This window comes from Mya arenaria, chromosome 2 (assembly GCF_026914265.1).
Source record: "Mya arenaria isolate MELC-2E11 chromosome 2, ASM2691426v1".
Classification (NCBI taxonomy): Eukaryota; Metazoa; Mollusca; class Bivalvia; order Myida; family Myidae; genus Mya; species Mya arenaria.
In genome coordinates this window covers 22,001,799-22,024,079 of record NC_069123.1, presented here as the reverse complement: position 1 = coordinate 22,024,079, position 22,281 = coordinate 22,001,799, and the positions used below count along the sequence as shown (strand labels likewise).

Below are 22,281 nucleotides of genomic sequence, written 5' to 3'. Positions count from 1 at the left end.
TGAGATATTGTGATCAAACTTGGAACACGTGAAGCTTTTTTCTAAGCTTGGATCGATGTTGTTATTACTTAGAACAGAATAATGGTCTCTACTCGTTCACTTCAGTGAGAAAGTATGTATTGTGACCAACCCTGATATTTAAGCAGCTTGCATATGTACGTTCATTTAGGAGAGCATGGATCAAACTCATTGTTAACTAAAGTTTGCTAAATAATTTCTTATCAAATTGTACTCTTACTTTTTGCAGATTATTTGAAGTTCGAAATAGACATACATGTATATTGTATATTAACAGTGTTACTATCAATTTTTGTCCCATTTTACATGTTATCACCAGGACACATTTCTCAACTTTGAAACTATCCTCGGTACATAATACGGCTATCCCCAGTACAGTATTGCGAATATTTCTAAGGGAATATCTTTAACAGTTTAAAAGTTACATTGCCAGTTCTTACAATAAAAATAGTTGAGATTATGCTTGTGAAATCCTTCGATTCAGATTTTTTATTTATTCGATATATTTCCTAAAAATAACAATACTTGTCGGAATTCTGTAAGATTTGAGGTGATCATCTCAGATTTGAAGAAACATTTTTCGAGGTCTGCTAAATCGTAAGCACTTTAAAGTATACCATAGGCCAAATTAAGCATTCAGCTATTAGTTCAAACACTTGTTTCATTTGTGGATACGGTAGATAAGCGTTAACACAGCAAGATCTTACCTCTGGTAAAGAAAAACAACTGCATAGTTCTCCGTTTATGTCACATAGGAATCAAACTGGTTTATCATAACGTTCAATAGCACTCCGATCCCTTTATAATATCAAACAGCAAGGGTAAAGATATTTCTGCTTTTGACACTTATGGGCTTCTATCCTTGGTTTAAATGACTGGAACTGAACTAGAAACCCAGATGAATGAAAACGTCCACAACGTCGACCACTTTGACGCTTTAAGTCCAATTAAAATTGTTCAAAGCTGCAAGCCACCTTTTTTTAAAAACAATTATTGTTTTTGTTTTCAATACATTGACAAATTGCAATACCGTGATAACGAGTTGATCTTTCTGCGTTCCGAGTATTTTTTAAATAGTTTTCTGATTTTAATTTGAGATTTATTAATTTTAGGTCATTTGATGATTGTTTTAGTCCAGTAGATGTTGCAGGTGAGACGTTGAGACGATGGTTTCATGTTCCGTTTCAGAAGTAACATGAGACAATTCCAGTGAGGTTTTATGTTTTGGCCATAAAAGCGCTATATCTTATTCATTCATTTCGACCGCTGTACATTTACTTTTTACTGGAGATTCAAATGAAATCTGGCTGTTTTGAGTATAAGTCATTTCTCTTTGTATTAATTCATAGTTATCAATAGTTGATACAAACGCATTTTAATATTCTTATCTGGTGTTTGTCGGCTTATATATATTCTCGCAATCGGGCAAGGTCTATTCAACGAGTACTCCGATAAGATTGTTAGTCCTTTTATATTTTGGAGCATACGTAATGCACAGACAGTTAGAATGTAATCCTGGTTAGAGCTATCCTGGTTCTTTAACGTGCACCAGTGTGAAGCACTGTACGTTACACGTACGGGACCCCTATTTATCGTCCCTCCCGGAAGACGATTATTATTTTTTTAGTTGTGTGTCGGGGAGTCGAACCTGCGATCCCTAGATTGAAATCAATTGTGTCAGCGCTAGACCACGGATACGCCACAAATTCTTCACAGGTATGACACAGGCACCCTTTTAATGACAAAAACCGAGCGACCCCTTAAAAAATATGACAGACAGGCATGGCAACGATAGCCAGGTGTCAGCGGCGGCATACTTCATAGAGTTAACTATTGTTATTAGTTTCCGGTCCTAGAATTTGTATTTGTAAAATACTTATCAATGCATGCTCATATGAAATTATTCGGTATTTTTATTTTTTTAATCTAAATTGGAAACAGGGTTAATAACGTATTGTTTCGATCATATATTGGTTGGTAGAAAAAGTGATAGTGTCTGATTTTGCAAATAAAAAGTTATAATCATCACATCTTAGTGTATATCTGGGAACAATAACAATCCTACTCCCAGTTTATATCAGCATATAAAAATTGCATAAATTAAGAGATAACGTTAATATATTTTATTCCATTTTGTAACATATTTAGAGCGATTAAGATTGCCAATTGTGTTTACCGAACATCGGTAGCACAATCCATTGCCTGAAACCATCAATCATTTGAATATCAGGGAATTTGGAGACGGGATGAGACCGGGTAATACAGGGAGTCACCGGGATATAACATCGCTCTGCAGATTTTGCAAAAACGTTAAGTGTTGTCTGCGTCGTGTTAAGTTTACAGCCAATCAAACCTCTTGTAACAAACGAAGAGAGCATTGTGACTGCCATTTTCTCGAAAAGCGAGAGAGATCAAAATAAAGTTTTGCAAAGCTCGATAAATGAAGGTAAACTCATACTAACAGGAATAACCCGATATAATATTGGTTTCGTAACACATATTGCAACAATTATAACCAAACCAAATTGTAATGGCTTGTAATAGTTGGGTAGCGAAGTTTCTGCATCTGGATCGTGTTCTAAACTTTAAAGTTATCATGGGGCCCGGTTTGATTTTGAAAACAAAAAATGATTTGGAATAAAATGTACTTAGTTCAGCCGAAATATTTTTGTTCACCACTTTGTTTTTCTTAAGAAAATGTAATGTAATCTAAAACAACAATGTAACCCTGTATCATAACAGTCTTCGCACTATTTTTTTTCAAGCACTAGCCCAGTCGGGCTAGCAGCCTGGAAAAAGCACTAGCCCGAATCAAGTTTCACTAGCCCGAACCAAAATAACTTTTTAACAGAGATATTTTAATATATGTGTAAGGTAATAAAGCTATAACACCAGTAAACTGTTTTCTCATTTTAATCTCTACTGTATTCCATCAACAATGAAAACACAAGGTCTCCTGACATCTCGCAGTCGCTTTCTCCGTCACTATCGTCTCCATCATACATCATCTTCTCTTGCACCAGCGATGTCGTAGTTGACTAAAAGTAATGCATGAAATGGCATAAAATTGATTTGTCAAAATAACTGTTCAACCGAAAATAGTATTTACTAATTATTGTAAAATTCAGTACAAACAGTTATATTGTAACTGAGATCTTTTGTTTGATTGTGATACCTGGATTTCACTGGTACTTTGAGAGCTTGTGTCTGCCATCTCGTCTGCCTGGTCCATCTCATCTGCCTGGTCGAGATCAGAGTCTGCATGGGTGATGACCTCCTTGGGTCTGGCAGGCTGCTTTATACGCTCTCCTACTCATCTCGTCTGGCCAGATGGAGTTGAGGTCTGAAATTGTGAACATGTACATTGTATTATTAAAACATATCTAGATTATTCAATTATTGTTTGTCATGCTTTTGAATTCATAAAGTTTCATATACTTTTTAATGACTATATTAAATCCTGCTGTATTTAACCTACCATCCATTCAGCGATGGCTGCTTTAGGGTCGAACTCTTCGATGGTTGGAGACATGATCTTGATAGCCATCAAATCATTCAGTCGAGTGTTTCCAAGTCGTCCTCTTCTCTTGGTCTTGACTGGAACTTTCGTTTTCTTGCCTTTTCGTAAACCTTAGTTACCTCCATTTTAGCATCAGGCTTGTCACCAGGAGCCTTTCTTTTCGGGGTAGCTCCTTAGAATTAACGTAGAAGCGACATCGTTCAGTGTGAAGAAATGACAGCTACACGAATAGACTGTATCCCAGTCTCAATTTTTCAAGCGTCCCTCAAGTACACGAAATGTTACATTTTGAATAAGCATTTATCGATCTGATGCGAATCGCGGTAAACCAGTCATAGTGCAAGCGTCTATTAAGCGCATTTCAATAAGCGTCTAGGTAGCCTGTTGTAACAGATACGGATACCGTATTTTTTCGGATAATTATTTTTCGGGAAAAAATCACTCGACAGGGCGGGCTAGTGACTTGATTTTTTCAGTCGACCGAGCGGAAAACAGCTCGACTCAGTCGATGGTCGAGTGGGTTACGTCGAAGACTGTCATAACAATTCACCATCTACAGCCATTAGATTCGTAATCCTAAAATTTTAGTATTGAGGAAGTCTGATATGCAGTTCACAGTCTATATCTTGCAGACATTTCCATCCTATTCTGAATTGAAGGATAATTATACAAGATACAACAAGATACAAGAATCTTAATTTAAAGTCGGGTATGTGCTGTAGTCTAAAATATTAGACGTGTTATACGGGATTCTTCCAATCCCTAACGTTTAAACGGGAATGTGCAAAAAACGGGGGTGTTTTAAAAATATTGAAATTGTTTTAAGTGAAGTATTTTATGGTTGAAATTGATCATAAAGAGTTATATTCATATTTTACCATGCAAGTGAAATGCTATTTTGCACTAAACAAGCATTTAATGCATTAAAACAAGTTGTTTACCTTTCCAATAAAACGAAAGTTGACTGACACAGAAAACAATTATGCGAAGGGGAACAACTTAATAACTCCGCCTCCTCCGACAAAGCTTCGAGATAGACCTCGTTATACAATCGTAACAACTCGGCCATGGCCGAAATGTTCCGAGCAATTTAAAACTGTGCCCTGAAGCCTTGCAGGTGCCCTTCATGTATATATCGTTGTGTTTTGACAGAATGAAATGAAGAAAAGATGTCAAACTCATAATTATAAGTTGGATATTTATTTTTTGTGTACGGAACTAATATAAAATAACATTATCTGGTAATATTTCTTGTTTTTATGATATTTTATAGACGGTATATGCTTTAACCCGGAATCCTGATCGGAACAACTACCCACTTTTGATACTAAACAATTTGTACGTGAAGGATTTGCCATATCAAAAATCTAAAAAAAATCTGTCAACGTACAATTATTTGGACTAGTATGTGCTGACAAGAAACATTAGCTCAATGAGCTATTTTCCGACATGAATAACAGACATACATAACATATCAAATAAAAATAACAATGAGTTTGTGACCTGGAAATAAAAGTATATATGTTAAAATGAACACATATTGGAGCATGTTTACAAATACAAATAGGAAAATTGGATAAGAGCATCGGGAACAGTGATAACATCAACAAGTTTTCCCGTCTCTACGGCCAGTCCACATGCGCACGGTTTCACTAGTTGATATACCACTGTAAATTGGTTAGTTGTTTCAAAAGTATAACTTAAAAGGGTAATCATATACATTGAAGTAGCAAAATATACAAGGAAATAACAGCTTTGTACATCGATGTGTTGTTCGTAAAAATACTAATAATTAATATAGCATGATTGGAAAAATCTTTGGAAAGTATTGCTTAGAGGAGGTATGATATTTATCATGTTATTTTGATATTACACCTATCATTGTTAAAGAATGTTAATTGAAAAAGTAAAGTCGTAACACCTAAACAAAATACTTGCGGAAAGGAAAACACAAGTAGTTGTATGTGTTCGACAGATGTTAAATTTGAAACAATCATTATTAAATATTAGCCCATGTAATTTAATTTAATAAGTTGTTATTATAGTAAAAAAGTCCGCTGAAATCTTTTCTGGTATTTGAATGCCATATCTTGTCCAATGGGTGTAAGCCATCCCACTGAAAACAAAACTCCTTTTCCGTTAAGACAAAGGACAAAAGATATTCAGTGAAACATCTTATAGTTCTCAATTTCTTAAAGCAAAAAAGTATTATTTACACATTGAACATTTACAAGAGAGACCTGTCCAGGTGCAGATCAGCCTTTTAAATTCCAGGAAGTTTTGGGAGCACCTTATTTCCTTTGGGAGGCTGTTCCATACCTGACTGGCTTCAAAGCGGAAAGAGTTTTTCCCATATTTAGTTGTTCTTACTGATGGAACGTCTACACAGTTTTCGTATCTCGGATTAAAATTACATGTCTTAAAAGTTACAAGGTTTTGAACATATTCTGGTGAGATACCATACAGACATTTGTAACTAAGTTTCAATGGCAATGTATCTTACCCTGCTTAATTGTAATGTTGGCAATTGAACTCTATGAAGAAGATTTTAGTAAGTTGGGGTGTAATCATTAAAAACAATTTTTAAAGCTCTGTATTGAATCTTTTCCAATTTTTCTGTTTATAAGGAGTATCTTCTGCGATATATAGTTACAGTTCGGATAGTATTTGATTTTGGCTTCTGCTGTTTTGAGAAGCAGTTTCCGACAAGTTTTACTAGTTTTTATTGAATTATTCATGCGTGTTTAAATCCCCATTAAAATTGTTCACATTTGAGATAACTAAAGCTCAAGCTGCTATTGTTTATATATATTTCACATTATGTGAAGTGTGTATCTAAAAGGGGCACCAAGAGGGTACTTACACCCTTCTGATTAGCTGGTAATGTGAAGAGTTTGTTTTATGTGTGATATTTTGCTTTCGATTTTTTTTATTTTTTGGCTTTATTTATTTTCATCATCACCTGTTTGACTTTCAATAACTAATTTATTAGGAATCACTGTCACCTGAACACTAGCACTGTGCACCGTGTTAAGTAATCCTGGCCCTGGGAGCAAGAGTGCGCCCTGTGTGGTGCTCAAACCATGAGGCGGAACACATAAGGGGTTTTAACCAACTGAGCTATGAACCCACTGGCTGGTTCAACCCACTAACATGTGTACACTACAGCTCTGTTTTAACGCTTAGAATTAGATCAAGCAAATGCCATTCGGGCCTATAACCATTACAAATTCTTGGGATATTGCATAGGCCCCAAAAAACAGATGTTGAAAATGAAATAAAACAAGTTTGACCATGTTATAGTGTATTTTATACTATGTTCTTGTAATAAAGAACAACAAAGAAAACACATTATCATAGCATCAGTGTATCGCAGTTATTCTTGTTTAGACTAAGCTCGTTAAGTGAAATAGTTTCTTATGTTTTTTGAGCGAGCGGGGAACAAATGATGACGTCATGTCTGGTTGTAACTCTTCGATTCTCGTACATATTGGAGGACGATAGGCTGTATACCTGAACATTGATGATACATGTGTTGGTTCCTTTCAGAGAAGGAAACAGGATGCAGAAGAAAGAGAAGTATGAGTCGCCAAACCCTCGGCGGACCCACACTCTCATGTCTCAGGAGGACGTACAGGCTGGTAAGAAGTCCTCATGGTACGAGCTGGAAATCACAGGTAGGAAGTAGTTAAAGTATTTCATATTTTGATTGTAACTGAAGTCCTTAACATATAGCTTATGATATTGTTGTTTGGACAAGAAACCTATTGTACATTTTTTGTAGTGATCGATTATTTCTATTATTTTATACTTTAATATGATATAATCTTTAAGAAGATGAAGTAAAATGTCAATATTGCACAATAATTATAATTATACTATTCTACAGGCACTGTGCGAAACCTGTGTCCGGAGTTATGGCGACTGGCACACTTGACCTCACTCTATCTAAACGACAACAACCTGATGCGAATCCCTTCAGATATCTCCCGTCTCGAACATCTTCACTACCTTGACCTATCTTCAAATAAGTTGCGTACACTGCCTGCAGAGATTGGCGACCTGATTCACCTGCGTGAACTACTTCTTAACTACAATCACCTACGTGTTCTTCCATTTGAGCTAGGCAGACTGTTCAACCTTATGAATCTCGGTAGGTATACAAATCTGGGGCTGTAATTTTAACAAGGTTTGTTGAACTTAAAGAATTTAATGTTTTAAGGGAGGTCAATGTGAAGGCATTCAGGGAAGTTGTTGATAGTGATTTATAACCACATTGACTACAAAGGCTGCATTTTTTTCAGCATTGTGTGTTGCAATAAAATAAGGCAAAAAAAATCTTTTAGCTATTGACTTCAAACTTCATATACAAATAGATCTCATTGAGAAAAAATGCCATGCAAAGGAACCATAACTCAGGCTGCAGTATTTGTAGAGTTATTGTCCATTGTTAGCTTGACTATTCGAAGAATAAGCAGGGCTTTACTACTAGCTCCGGCGTCAGTGTCGGCGGCGTCTGGTTAAAGTTTTAGGGCAAGTTGGGATTTTCACTTATAACTTCAATACCCTTCATTCAATTCACTTAATACTTCACACAGTTGTTCAGGGCCATCACATAATGAGGTTAGATCACTCCATATTATCCTTTATACAAATTATGGCTCCTGATTGACTATGTAACTTAAGGTTAAAGTTTTAGGGCAGGTTGGGATATTAATTAATAACTTCTCTACCCTTCATTCAATTGACTTAATACTTCACACAGTTGTTCAGGACCATCACACAATAATGTTACATAACTCCATATTTTCCTTAATACAAGTTATGGCCCCTGATTGACCATATTTTCCTTAATACAAGTTATGGCCCCTGATTGACTTAGGAACTTAGGTTAAAGTTTTAGGGCAGGTCAAGTTTTAGGGCAAGTTGAGATTTTCACTTATTACTTCAATACCCTTCATTCAATTCACTTAATACTTCACACAGTTGTTCAGGGCCATCACATAATAAGGTGAGATAACTCCATATTATCCTTTATACAAATTATGGTCCCAGATTGACTATGGAACTTGGATCAAAGTTTAAGGGGCAGGTTGGGATATTTATTAATAACCTTTATACCTTTCATTCAGTAGACTTGATACTTCACATAGTTGTTCAGGACCATCACACAATGAGGTTACATAACTCCATATTATCCTAAATACAAGTAATGGCCCCTGATTGACTTGGGTTAAAGTTTTAAGGCAGGTTAAAGTTTAAGGGCACAATTAATGACGATCATCTTACAATAAGGTCACATAACTCCATTTTAACCCTAAATACAAATTATGGCCCTTTTTTATTTTTTTATGCCCCCGAAGGTGGGCATATTATTTAAATTTCTTTTGACAGGCACATTTTTTTATTCTTAAGCACATTTTCATAAAGGGAAAACAAGTTATTTGAATGACTTTCGTCATTGTTTGGGCGGGCTGGTGGGAGGGCAGCGTCAAAGTCACCTTATCTATCGAATAATTTTAGCTAGGTTTGACATAAAGAGACCAAACTTGGTATATACGAAGAGTTTATGGAGACCTTTTATTGGAATGCATTTAAGGCTCCTAGGTAGGTCAAGGTCAAAGATACTATTAATAGAAAAAGGGTTGGTATTGAATAACTTTAAAAGTAAGGGTATACATATTGTGACCAAACTTGGTATATTGGAAGAGTTTATAGAGATCTTTCCTGAGATTGTGTTTTGGACCCTGAGAGTTATGGTCTAGGTCAAGGTCACCGTTGCTTAAAACTGAAATATGGTTAGTACTGAATAACTCAAGTAAAGGGTTAACATAGTGTGACCAAACTTGGTATATAGGACAAGTTAATGCAGAGCTTTCATTGGATTGCCTTTTGGCCCCCTAGGGTCAAGGTCACTGTTACTAAAAATAGATTACTGTTCGGTACTGAATAGCTTAAGTTGTGGTTGACATACTGTGACCAAACTTGATCACGATCACACCCACCGGATTAAGACGACCATCTGCTTTGTTTCGCTATGATAAACACCCGATATAACGCTTGTTATCGGTCCAAACAGGTTGTTTTTCACAGGAGACATATTTTGCTACCTTTAAAATTAAAATATTTTGACAAAAATATTTTAAAAAATGCATTGGTATTTTTTTTATGTCGTAAATAAAACTTACTTTTTCCTTACTATAAAAGGCTTTGCATTTATCATGCACATACGTGTAACTGGCAGATTTCAATACACATTTCATTAATTTATCCGCAATCATCAATGGTTATTTATTTCTCAAAATTAAAGTCCCCATCAACTGCAATCCAAACAAACACCTGAAATGGTTTGTATTTAAATAGGTCAATCAAATACCGTATGAACCCACTCCCAAAATTGCGTCTAGGCTGGTTCAAACATACCATACCATCGGAAAATAAAAATCAATAATCCCAAGCAAATGAACAAATTGAGTTGATAATTGACTGTTTAGCTTGAACATTATCACAGACTTTGAGAATTTCAAGTGCTGGATTTGCTTTAAAAATTGACCCCGTCTTATAAACAAGTTGAGACAAAAACACCAGATTTCATGGGCAAAGTTAGGGGTTCGTCTTATAAGCGGATCGCCTTATAGTCGGGAAAATACGGTATATGATTTAATTGAAGGCATTAATGCCAAAATCTGCTTATTCTGAGACAAAAAAAATAAAAAAGACTTGTCAAAACTGTCAATCAGTGAGGTTGAAGCTTTAAACCTTGCTCAGTCGGATGGATTTTTTTTAACAACTGTTCAGGGCTTTTTCTGCCCATTTTGGGAAAAAGACCCTAGACATTTTGGGAAATTTTGCGTCGTAAAAATGCCAAAATTGGGAAATTTTACAGTTAAAAGAAAAAGCTGTCTAGTCTCCTGCAATTAGGTAATGATTTAATATTAGTTTTTTTTCCCTTTTAAAGACCCACAATGGCTGAAATATCAATCCTTGGGGTGTAAATATCTATTGCAATAAATCATGACAGATAATATTTCATATTTCCGATCTCTGAATGTGATGAAAATCAATGATTTCTGAGTTCAATTACCAAAAAAACTTCACATGGCATAATTTATTAGGGTGTTGAAAATAAACCAGTACAGGTAAAAATAATTTCTAAAAAAAAAAAAAAAAAAAAAAAAATTTTTTTTTTTTTTGGATTGGGATTTTTTTCTGAAGATTGGGAAAAATATCTTATATTTTGCTTTGGGAATGGGTCCGATAGTCGGACCCGTGGGTACTATAGAAAAAGCCCTGACTGTTATATAGTGGACATGTAATAAAATGTGCCGGACATATTTCCCCTTATTTCATATAATGGTGCTGTTTGACTTAGATTTTAGGTCTCTTGGAGTCTCTCTCAAAGATGATTGTCTAATCATGTTCCATCACATGAAATAGAATCTGTAATCATGTTTTAATGAAGCACGGAGCATCAATTTTAGGCCTACATGTTCACATAAGATTTAGGTTTAAAAGCATTTGGACCATTTTAAATTAATCATAGTTTATAATTTCAAATTATTTTACTAGCATTTTCTACATAAATGATCTAATGCAAGAGTTATTGCCCTTTCATTAGTGAAAAAGAGCTGAACTTTGTCTGCCCAGAGCCATTAATCAGAAGTGAAAATCCAAGTTTTTTGTTACGCAAGGTGAGATCAATAAAAATCCAAAATTTGGTGCAAGATTGGGGGAGGTACTTTTTAATTGCAGACATTTCTCACAAAATATGTTATATTAATAGAATGCCCACATTGGCGTTTCCACCTAATGTGTTCAATACAAAGCTTCTACTAAAAGTTCGCTAAAAATCCTTCGTGCATCTGAAATTATGTCTCAAGGTGCTTGTATATTTGTCTGTAAATAAACCTTCTATACCGTGCCTTTGTTCTGCATCAGTAATGATGTCTGTTGCAAGTGTCATATTTTACCCATGATCAGCTGCAATTAACAAGTGATTTGTATTGATAGTGGTATGGCACATTCCTGGCACATATTCCTCATGGACAGCTTATTCCTGTGTGCAAAACTGACCAATCCAAGTCAGAAACAAAATGTAATGTTTTTTTGTTACTTGACAAGACACAACATTTTTTATTTGTTATTTGAGCTTTAAAACCCAACGCAAGATTGCAGCAGGACCAGTTACATATATCCCTGGCAACAGGGACAGTAACCATGCCGACATGCGTACAAATCAAGGTGATTGGGACATAAACAATGTTGACAGACACAATGTTTCGTGATTTGATCAATAACACTGACCTTGGTGGCACATGTTTTGGCATCAGAGACGTAAACCATGCTGCCAAGCTCATTTGAACAGTTGACAGGATCACATTTTTTAGTGATTGGAGCAGAAATTAAGACCACGGGCGCACAAACCTGATGTGATGCTACCAGTAATGGTCACACAAACTATTATTACAATGGTCATTAGGACCAAGTGGCAATAGTGCTTAAGTCTGTTTGCAGTTAATAAGCTTCAAAAACTTTGGGGGCCTTCGATCCCTACTACCAAAATCGCGGAGAACTTTATGGGGAAGGCAACCAGAAACCCATGAATGAATACATAGCCATTATGTATATATGTATGTCTGTTACAGGTCTGATGTCCGATAGGGAACCCTCTTACTCCAAAGATGATGGAAATATACAGACAACCTGGTACCACATGAATTCATAGCCATAATGTATATGTGTTACAGGTCTGATAGGGAACCCTTTGACCCCGGAGATGATGAAACTGTATGGGGAAGGCAACCAGAAACTACTTACCTACCTCCTAGATAGCCTTGTCGGTGAGTACACAAAGCACACACTGAGAAAAATATATTAATTATGTCAATTTGAACTATGTAAAATTGTTTGAAAATGATTTATTGACAAACAAAAGCCAAGTTTTCAGCTGAGTTTATCTCTTCATGATTAGGTTCTTTGTCTATTGTATATTCTGCTATTTATTTTCACCAAATCCAATTTTGAGGTGAGCAGATAAGGCTAGTTGGTTCTCCTACTGTCACAAACTCTTGTTGTAGCTTAGACAATTGGGTCAATATCAGATTCGGTGCTCCAGCTAGCCCATATTAGCGCCATCTATTGTGTTAGTGCCCTTTCAACCATTGAAATCATCACGAAAGATCTGCAGCCCTTAATCCGCCGTCATAATTGAGACAAATTTCGTAATACTTATGATGATAGTGTTCCCGCTAGATGTCACCATGCTGCCCCATTGACTGCTTAAAATATGCTGTACTGCCCTTTCATCTTCCATTGTGCCTTGTCCGTGTCAAATGATTATTGTGTATGTGTATAATGAGCAGACGACCTGTGAATTCATAATCGGTCATCTTCTAATCCGATTATTAGGAAGAGCCAAATAGTGAAACATGACCAGGAGGCGGAGCTATTGAATACCAGCCAATCAGAATATACATTGAGAACCCATTCATTAAATGATGAAAGTTCGTAAAATGCAACAGAAAATGTGAAGGGATGGTGTTGTTAAGCACTATTAAACCTTTTAAAATAAGTGTTAATTGTATTGTACAGATAAGACAGGCCAATTTTAACATTGGTGATTTGAAGCAGAAGGTCACTGCTGATTTGTAAACATAGGAAAGGTTGGGCCCACACATCAAATACATCACTTCTTCAGTCAATGTTGTGAATTTTTTTTGTACAATATTAATGTTGAACAATTCTATGTAACCCACAAAAATATTTTGATGCTTTATGTAGCGTTTTTCTACCATGTCTACGATCATGTCAAAATTCACCAAACTGCCATTTTGTCGGAACAAATTTCGGAGTTATTTTATCAATGTTCTGTGTTTTATGAGTGATTTTTTAAGCAAGGGCAGTGATTTTTATTGTCATTTTATTTTAAAACATCAGCATAGTAAACATTTTTTTTAACAAAGACAAATTAAATAACAGCCAGACAGAATGTAACATTGGTACCCAATCACGATTTTACCAAACTAAGATTCATCCCCTACATAATTCTTTTTTGTGTATTTATGCAGTGTTTGACACTAAGACTGTTAGAGAAGGAGTCCACCTGACTCCTTAATTCCAAAATCAAGGAGTCTGGCATAAAATTAAGGAGTCCAGGATAATAATAAACTTTATTCAAATTTATTGACTCATTGCTCCAGCTAGCCCTCAATAGCAGGTTGGGACACCCCGCTGCCCTTTTCCAGTACCCTGCTGCCTTTTTACTACACCCTGCTGTGCCCTTTTGTTTGCCAGTCAATGTCCAGAAATGAGTAAAAATTGTACATACTTTTGACACTAACTTAAAGATAACAGCTGAGGTAACAAACTGTTAGTATTGAAAAAAGTAACAACACATTACATAAAAAGTTGAGCAGTGGCCCTTGTAAGTGCCCCATTAATGCTCATTTAATGCGCATCAAAAGTGTCATTTCTGACCAACACCCTGGCTGGCGCACTGATTATTATTTATAAAGTGATTTCACAAAGCCTTTGGAATTGCATTTCTGAAAGGCAAACTAAAGATTTGTATTCTGAGAGCACATTCTAGTTCTCTTTTAATTGTTTTATTCAAATAACATGAACATGACTGAAACTATTTGTCTAATAGATTCTTATAAAACTTGAAAAAAATTGCCATGAACTGACGATCTGGCATATAGAACCTTGGCCTCTGGTGAAGCAACTACACATTAAACATCCCAAAAGGTAATATATAACGTGTTTGCTGAAGTTCTTTAGCTAAATGAGACACTGACATGCCTTATGCCGACTCATGTTTCGTTTAGTGCGGGTATTATTTGTATTGACACCGTTGATGTCACAGCAAAACGTGTAAAGCATGCTGCATGCTAGAACACAAAAGAGCCCGGAGCAAAGCGACTGCTCGTGGGTGTATTCGTATTTAAAGCTGCAACAGCTAATATTTTTAAAGCCAGGTCGGCTAAATAATAACTTAAAGGGAATGTAATGTGTATTTTCAGATTTATTTATCTTTTTTCTAAATAAATTAAAAGAACGATAAAATAATCAAAGTTTAATAATAAGCAACACAAAATATAACTTTACACTAAACTAAAGACGGGAACGCGACTCAATTACATACGATGACATAGCATAACTATTGTTTATAATAACACAGATATCTTAACACGGTTCTCAATTACAATTTAATAATTGGTTAACAAACGGACTCTGGATTAAGAAACAAAATAAAACGACACATGATTTATGTTACCGAAATCAATTAACACTTATTGTTTACTTTGCGTTCATTGGTGATTATAGGGATGAAGGTCGCAATTAAGACAGTGGTGTTTTTCACATATTCCCATTTTGATAAAGAATAGATGGAGTTTGGTTGATTGCACTGTTGAACCTCACCGACACGCCTTCATGCTGTCGTCGATCCTGAATGGCTGATACAAATGCCGTAATAGTCACGACACGCTTTCTGGCTGTCAGTCAACCGTTGCAATTGCAACAAAATTGTGTATTGTCAAAACTGATGATTGTTTTGATAAGGATTGTCGCTAGCGGATTAAAGCATGTCGGCATAATTAACGCGTGTCGGTAATTAGCCTTGCCAGCGGAAGGCACGTCGGTCCCAACAAGCCATAAAGGGGTGGCGGAAACCCTGCATATACAGTACAGATGTCAGTTCAAACATCAGGCAAGACAATTGTTTTAACCATGCTTGCTGAATTTCCTTTCTCTATAAATTACAAACTCTTTATGTTATTTTTTCTTTTTCAGTTCTTTTATTTTTCGCTGCCGGTGGCGAAATTCATTTTACCGTTGACATAAACATTGTTAACATCTAAAATCTAAGAGGAATATTTTTTGCAAAAAACGTTTGATGGGCTGTAACGATATAGTTACCATATTACAAACATTAAAAGATACATGAATACCAGTCTATGACGTCACTTACTACTTTAAAGAGCGTCTAAATGATAACGACATATGAGCTTTCGGATACTTTTAACCTTCGGATACGATTTATGTACATTGGAAGAGCAATTGCTCGTTTACGAAGATGCTTGTTTTAGATCAAAATAATGTCTGTATTAAAATATCTTGTGAAAACAATGCACGTTCTGACTAGGCTTCCCGACTCACTCAATGCATTTTTTGCTTCAAAACAACTTTTTTATATCGTTCTCTTGCGTACAAACCCCACCAGATACTTTGTTTTGGTCAATAACAGTATTGCTATTGTTTTCCGAATGCAGACAGCCAATTTTGGAGTTAAATCTGCTCATTTACGAAAATGCTTGCTGGTTCATTCTGTACATTTTTAGAACCTAGGTTCATCCCAAATCTGGGTGATCTATGGCACACTGTATTTACCCGAATTTCCAGTTTATTTTTTTTATTTTTTCAAAATTTTTAATTTTGTTAATTATTTAATGAAATAAGAGGGTGTACAGATATACAATTTATATCTTAAAGGAATAAAAGATGAAACGAAAGAAGAGATCAAACCTGAATCTAAATAGACAAAAAACAAGACGCTTTAAGGTAGTCAATATAAACGACATAATTAATGAACTCTGCATACTTGATGATAAAATAAAAATAGAGATTCTTTATATATCAAAGGCACTATACACTAGATTGGCACCAAAAAAGTTTTTTTTTTCTGTAAAGAAATTCAGGACAAGTATTTAAAGAAATGTTTTACTCTTTCATATCATTAATGTAGAGAAAAAAACGAGTCGGAGACCGGGTTGGAACTGGTGTCGCCAAAATTGCAGTCCAGTGTGGTATCCACTGTGCTACGAAGGCTTACCCTAAACGGTTGGAATATTTAAGCTATATAACTTGGTTATATCACCTGATGACATCGACTAGCCAATCACGCATTACAGGAATGAATTCCACTAGGAAGACATACCTAGTAATCTTTTTTAATTGAAAAAAATACGAAAAAACTGTGAAAAATAAATAAATTTTGAACTATGTGGTACTTCGGTTAGTACGTTTCAATGCATTGTACAAATCGATACGAAGTTTATGTCAGGTTTCGACAATTTTCTCTCTTTTTCGCTATTTCATCATACGGAGTACAGCCCCTTTAAAACTTGCTAATGTAATAATGTAAGGTAAAATTGTGGATTATTTAAAACTACCTTTTTATTAGGAAATAGTAATGAAAAGGAACTAAGAGTTTACCTTAAAGAGTGTGCTATATGTTTACTTTGGCAATCAAAATAAAAAGTGAGACAACCTGCAGGAAACAGTCAACAATTTAAGGTTTTACAACTGTTTTATGTAAAGACATAACCGTGTCTCGACTGACTATATAACCTCCAAAAATAATGACAGTTCTACTTTAAGTAGAGAGCCCTGTCAGTGTGTGTATACCAAGTGATAAATAACGCCATAAACGCTACGTCCGAAAACAAAATTTTGCATCGAATGAAGACTTTAAACAAAGATAGCTTTCCTTTTTATTCACCATTTAAAATGAAATCTAGTCTACGTCGCTGACGGAGCCCCGCCTTCGGTCCTTTACCAGTGTTTGATTGAGAGTTAAGTTTCTTTAAACACTCTAATAACACTTCGACAAATCCATTCACAATACGGCCGTCTGACGGAGCACTGTCAAAACATTATTTTGGAAACAGGTTTGTCGAAGTGTTTGTTGAAACTAATCACCTTATCAATCTCCGGTAAAACAATGAAGGCGGGACTCCTTAGGTGACATAGACTGCCCTTTGCTTCATTTAAAATGGTGTAGTGATTGAAAAATTATCTTCGATTTAAGTCTTCATTTTAAGCAAAAAGTTGCCTTCGGACGTAGCATTTATGACTTAATTTACCACGAGGTATAAACACACTGCCTGTACAAAATTACCCTTCTTAGACGTGCTTTAGAACATATACAAGAATTTAAAAAAAAATGACGCCTTTTATTCGTTATTTTAATGTGCCATAGATCTTCCAGATTTGGGATGAACCTAGGTTCTAAAAATGTACAGAATGAACCAGCAAGCATTTTCGTAAATGAGCAGATTTAACTCCAAAATTGGCTGTCTGCATTCGGAAAACAATAGCAATACTGTTATTGACCAAAACAAAGCATCGGGTGGGGTTTGTACGCAAGAGAACTATATAAAAAAGTTGTTTTGAAGCAAAAAATGCATTGAGTGAGTCGGGAAGCCTAGTCAGAACGTGACTTTATTTTGATCTAAAACAAGCATCTTCGTAAACGAGCAATTGCTCTTCATTCGGTGCACAAGGTCGCTTCTAAAAATTATCGTTGAAACATATAGAAAACAGTGGTAATACTCACCGAATCGAGGACGTTTTCCACTCAAAACAATGAACCGGGAAGCATGGATGCACCTGACATTACTGCCCTTGATACTACCACAGACAAAAAGATAAATTTTAATTTTGATATTCAAACACACCCTTCTAAATTTTGAGAAAAACTACATCATTTTGTTCAAGTCTGGAAATCATGGAAATGATTTTAATTGAGTATGAAAACAAAACAAATTCTAGGGGGAGACCCCTCAAACCCCCTTTGTGACAGGGGTGGACATCTCCCACATCTACCCCCATTCCCTTACACGACTCATGTTCCTTTTCAAAACTCCACCCTGCCCTTTTCAAATCCTGGCTGGAGCACTGACATTGAATGAATACTTAGATTTTCTACTTGTTTCCATTAAGCCCAAAAGAAAATGTTTCCTTTTTATGACCTTAGATTAGTTTTTCTGGTTCTGAAGAAAACAATTGAGGCATTTTAGGTGTTGGCTGAATCTATTGTCAAGCTGGTAAGTTTGTCAGATCTCTTTCTTGTATGCTGAAACTCAGAGTAGATCATTTAAATGCACTTGACTTTTACGAGACAATTAAAGTGCAAACTAGAAAGTGCAGATTTGCTTTTAGGCATTGTTTTAAATAAGGTGTGATATTTTATAGTGAAGATTAATTGGAGTGGAAATGCAATGCAGATATTTGTGTAGTAGGCTGGGGGCAAAATTTGACAAGTAATGTGGAAAAAAATGTCCTTTTAAGTATTCTGAAATGCTATGTAAATGAGCACCCGCTACCTCAGTTATTGTAATTTATACCTATAGAATACTATCATTGTGGTTGCAATGACAGTAAAATTTTATGTTGTAATTAGGACAATGTTCAATACTAAGTGTTAGTTTTAAGTGAATAGCATTGTAATCTATCTGCACACTATTTACAGCACAGTTACCTGCCCCATTAATGTTATAAATCCAACACGGGAGTAAACGTATGAACAAAAACATAGAAAACACTCCAACATCTCGGAGTATGTAATAATCATGTTTTTTCCACGGGGTTTTGCATTTTTAGCTCGACTATTTGAAAAATAAGGAGGGCTATACTACTCACCCCGGCATCGGCGTCTGGTTAAAGTTTTAGGGCAAGTTGGGATTTTCACTTATAAGTCCAATACCCTTCATTCAATTGACTTAATACTTCACACAGTTGTTCAGGGCCATCACATAATGAGGTTAGATAACTCAATATTATTCTTTATACAAGTTATGGCCCCTGATTGACTTTGGTTAAAGTTTAAGAGCAGGTTAAAGTTTTAGGGCAGGTTGGGATTTTAATAAAAAAAACTTATATACCCTTCATTCAATGCACTTAATACTACGCAGAATTATTGACAACCATCTTATAACAAGGAACATAACTCCATTTTAACCCTACATAAAAATTATGGCCCTCGAATGATTTTTTTTTTTTTAAATTTTTCGTTAATTTTTTTTTGAAAGGCACATTTTTATATTCATAACCGCATTTTCATATTGAATGACTTGCGTCATTGTTCGGGCGGGCAAACTTGGTAAATATGAAGAGTTTATGGAGACCCTTATTCAAGGTCACTGTTGCTAAAAATAGAAATATGGTTAGTACTGAATAACTCAAGTAAGGGTTGACATAGTATGACCAAACTTGGTATATAGGACAAGTTGATGCATAGGTTTCATGGATTGCCTTTTGGCCCCCTAAGGTCAAGGTTACTGTTTCTCTTTTGTCAATCATTAAAAACCTGGTTTTGTCACATAGCGATTTTCTTTTTCACTTTTTAATTTGATTGTTTTATTGCTTTTGACAGGCACATAATACATCGTTATTGTATTGACTTTTAAGTCAAAGCGGCGTAGTCGAGCGCGCTGTCTTGGGCATCCCCCCCCCCCCCCCCCCCCCCCCCCTCTAATTTTTTTAAAATTCAGCGCTTCATTTCCAGCATTCTTGGCATTTTGGGAGTATTTAACACCCTTTACTTCATAGATATGCAATTTAACTTATCTATCCATAGATTCGGAGATCCACGCTTTATCGATAGCTTCATAGATACGTAATTCTACGTACTCATAATGTACGGTCATTTATTTTCATATCTGTTGCTTGTTTATTTGCTATAAATTCATTTCAGTGAAGTATAAACATCGATAAATACAAAGCAATCAAAAAAACAACACTAAGTAACTATTTTAAGAATTTTGGAAAATCGCGAAATAAGGTCATTGGTATCAAAGCTGCGTAAAACGTTGACAGCGCAGGTTTGTGGGCATTCCTGTCTCGTTTTCCTTGTGGAAATTTACACAATGCTGCAAGTTATAACGCGCCTGACGTCACAGGTCATGGTGTTAAAATGTCAGCAATGTTGGATAAACTAAAAATCATCTACTGCGTCTACAAATACGCCGAATTCAGATTATCGGAAAATTTTAAACCAGTCAAGGCGATGCTCTTAATATTGAAAAGAGATGTTATAGGCGAAAAGGGCCGATTTTAGCGGTAAGGAACATTTATTACCAAAAAAACTCGCGATCAATTATTTTTTTCTTCCGAATTTGAACCGACCCAAAGTCCATTTGAACCATCCATTTTGGCCGGCGGCCGGTTCTTATTGACAACCCTGCAATAACCATTATAGCTTGTGGCATTTCTTATTTAAGAGATGTGAATGTTGCTATCAAAATGTCTAAATATAGTATGATGATATGCCTGAGTTTGTTGTCATTTATAAGTCTGTTATGAAAGAAAAAAACACCTCATCAGCTTTCTTCAACAAAATTAACCAACTGATATCAAGGGAGTTAACTTCAAGCAAAAAAAAAAGTTTTCTCAATACAAGTAAGTTTTGTCCCTTTTTGTATTTTAAGGTTCTATTGGTCTTCTGTTAATTAGTCGGTGCCCAGAAGATCGCCAGCTATATTTGATATTGTTCAAGATATTGCTCCAACTTAGGGACCAGTTCATAAATTGCAGAAACAATGATTTCGATATCTGCCTCGTTGCACGACAAAATGTGTACAGTGTGTTTTATAAAAATCTAAACTTTAATTGATAATAGTCTTAAATAATAACGGCCCTGATTATTGGTTTTTGAAAATTTTGATTTAAATACCAACTTTTAAAATAAACAGCAACTTTCTCCAAATAAATGAAGGTATATATGATTCTCAACCGCCTACACAGTAATCTCCCTTGGCAAGCAGCGAAAAAAGGGAGTTTTGAAAAACTAACATTAAGCTTATTTGTTTGTTTTGAAAATGTCTCTCGAAAGAATGAATTCCAGATAATTCCTTCATAATGTATAGTCTTCTTTATCTTTGTTCTATTTACTCATAACAGTAAAGTGTGATCTCAAAAACAAATACAATTGTAACATTATTATTAACAAAAATGTCCCTCGAACATATGTATACCTAACGTGTTATCAATGAAGTAAATAACAACTTTTTATGCCCCCGGAGGTGGGCATATTAAAATCGCACCGTCCGTCCGTCCGTCCGTCCGTCCGGCTCTGTAACTTTCCCTTGTATGGACAGATTTTAAAATAACTTGCCACATGTGTTCCACATACCAAGACGACGTGTGGCGTGCAAGACTCGTGTCCCTACCTTAAAGGTCAAGGTCACACTTAGTGTTTATTCACAATGGAGTGCTGCATATAAGAACATAAGAGTATAGGTTGTCGTGTCCGGGCTGTAACTTTCTCTTGTATGGACAGATTTAAAATAACTTGCCACATGTGTACCACATACCAAGACGACGTGTCGCGTGCAAGACCCGTGTCCCTACCTCAAAGGTCAAGGTCACACTTAGTGTTCATTCACAATGGAGTGCTGCATATAAGGGCATAGAGTATAGATTGTCGTGTCCGGGCTGTAACTTTCCCTTGTATGGACAGATTTTAAAATAACTTGCCACATGTGTTCCACATACCAAGATGACGTGTCGTGTGCAAAACCCGTGTCCCTACCTCAAAGGTCAAGGTCACACTTAGTGTTTATTCACAATGGAGTGCTGCATATAAGGACATAGAGTATAGGTTGTCGTGTCCGGGCTGTAACTTTCCCTTGTATGGACAGATTTTAAAATAACTTGCCACATGTGTTCCACATACCAAGACGACGTGTCGCGTGCAAGACCCGTGTCCCTACCTCAAAGGTCAAGGTCACACTTAGTGTTTATTCACAATGGAGTGCTGCATATAAGGACATAGAGTATAGGTTGTCATGTCCGGGCTGTAACTTTCTCTTGTATTGACAGATTTTAAAATAACTTGCTACATGTGTACCACATACCAAGACGACGTGTCGCGTGCAAGACCCGTGTCCCTACCTCAAAGGTCAAGGTCACACTTAGTGTTCATTCACAATGGAGTGCTGCATATAAGGACATAGAGTATA

The 22,281-nt window shown here is 35.8% G+C and overlaps 1 protein-coding gene across 1 annotated transcript in view; it reads left to right on the top strand.

The window, feature by feature from the left end:
* The first annotated feature begins 2,327 nt into the window (after positions 1 to 2,327).
* LOC128222057 (CCR4-NOT transcription complex subunit 6-like) overlaps positions 2,328 to 22,281 on the top strand; it is an 88,093-nt gene continuing 68,139 nt past the window's right edge. Inside the window, exons 1-4 of the mRNA XM_052930845.1 lie at positions 2,328 to 2,464; positions 7,088 to 7,215; positions 7,428 to 7,691; positions 12,286 to 12,378. Coding sequence (XP_052786805.1) covers positions 7,101 to 7,215; positions 7,428 to 7,691; positions 12,286 to 12,378 — 472 coding nt within the window. The 5' untranslated portion in view covers positions 2,328 to 2,464; positions 7,088 to 7,100. The remainder of the gene's footprint in view (positions 2,465 to 7,087; positions 7,216 to 7,427; positions 7,692 to 12,285; positions 12,379 to 22,281) is intronic.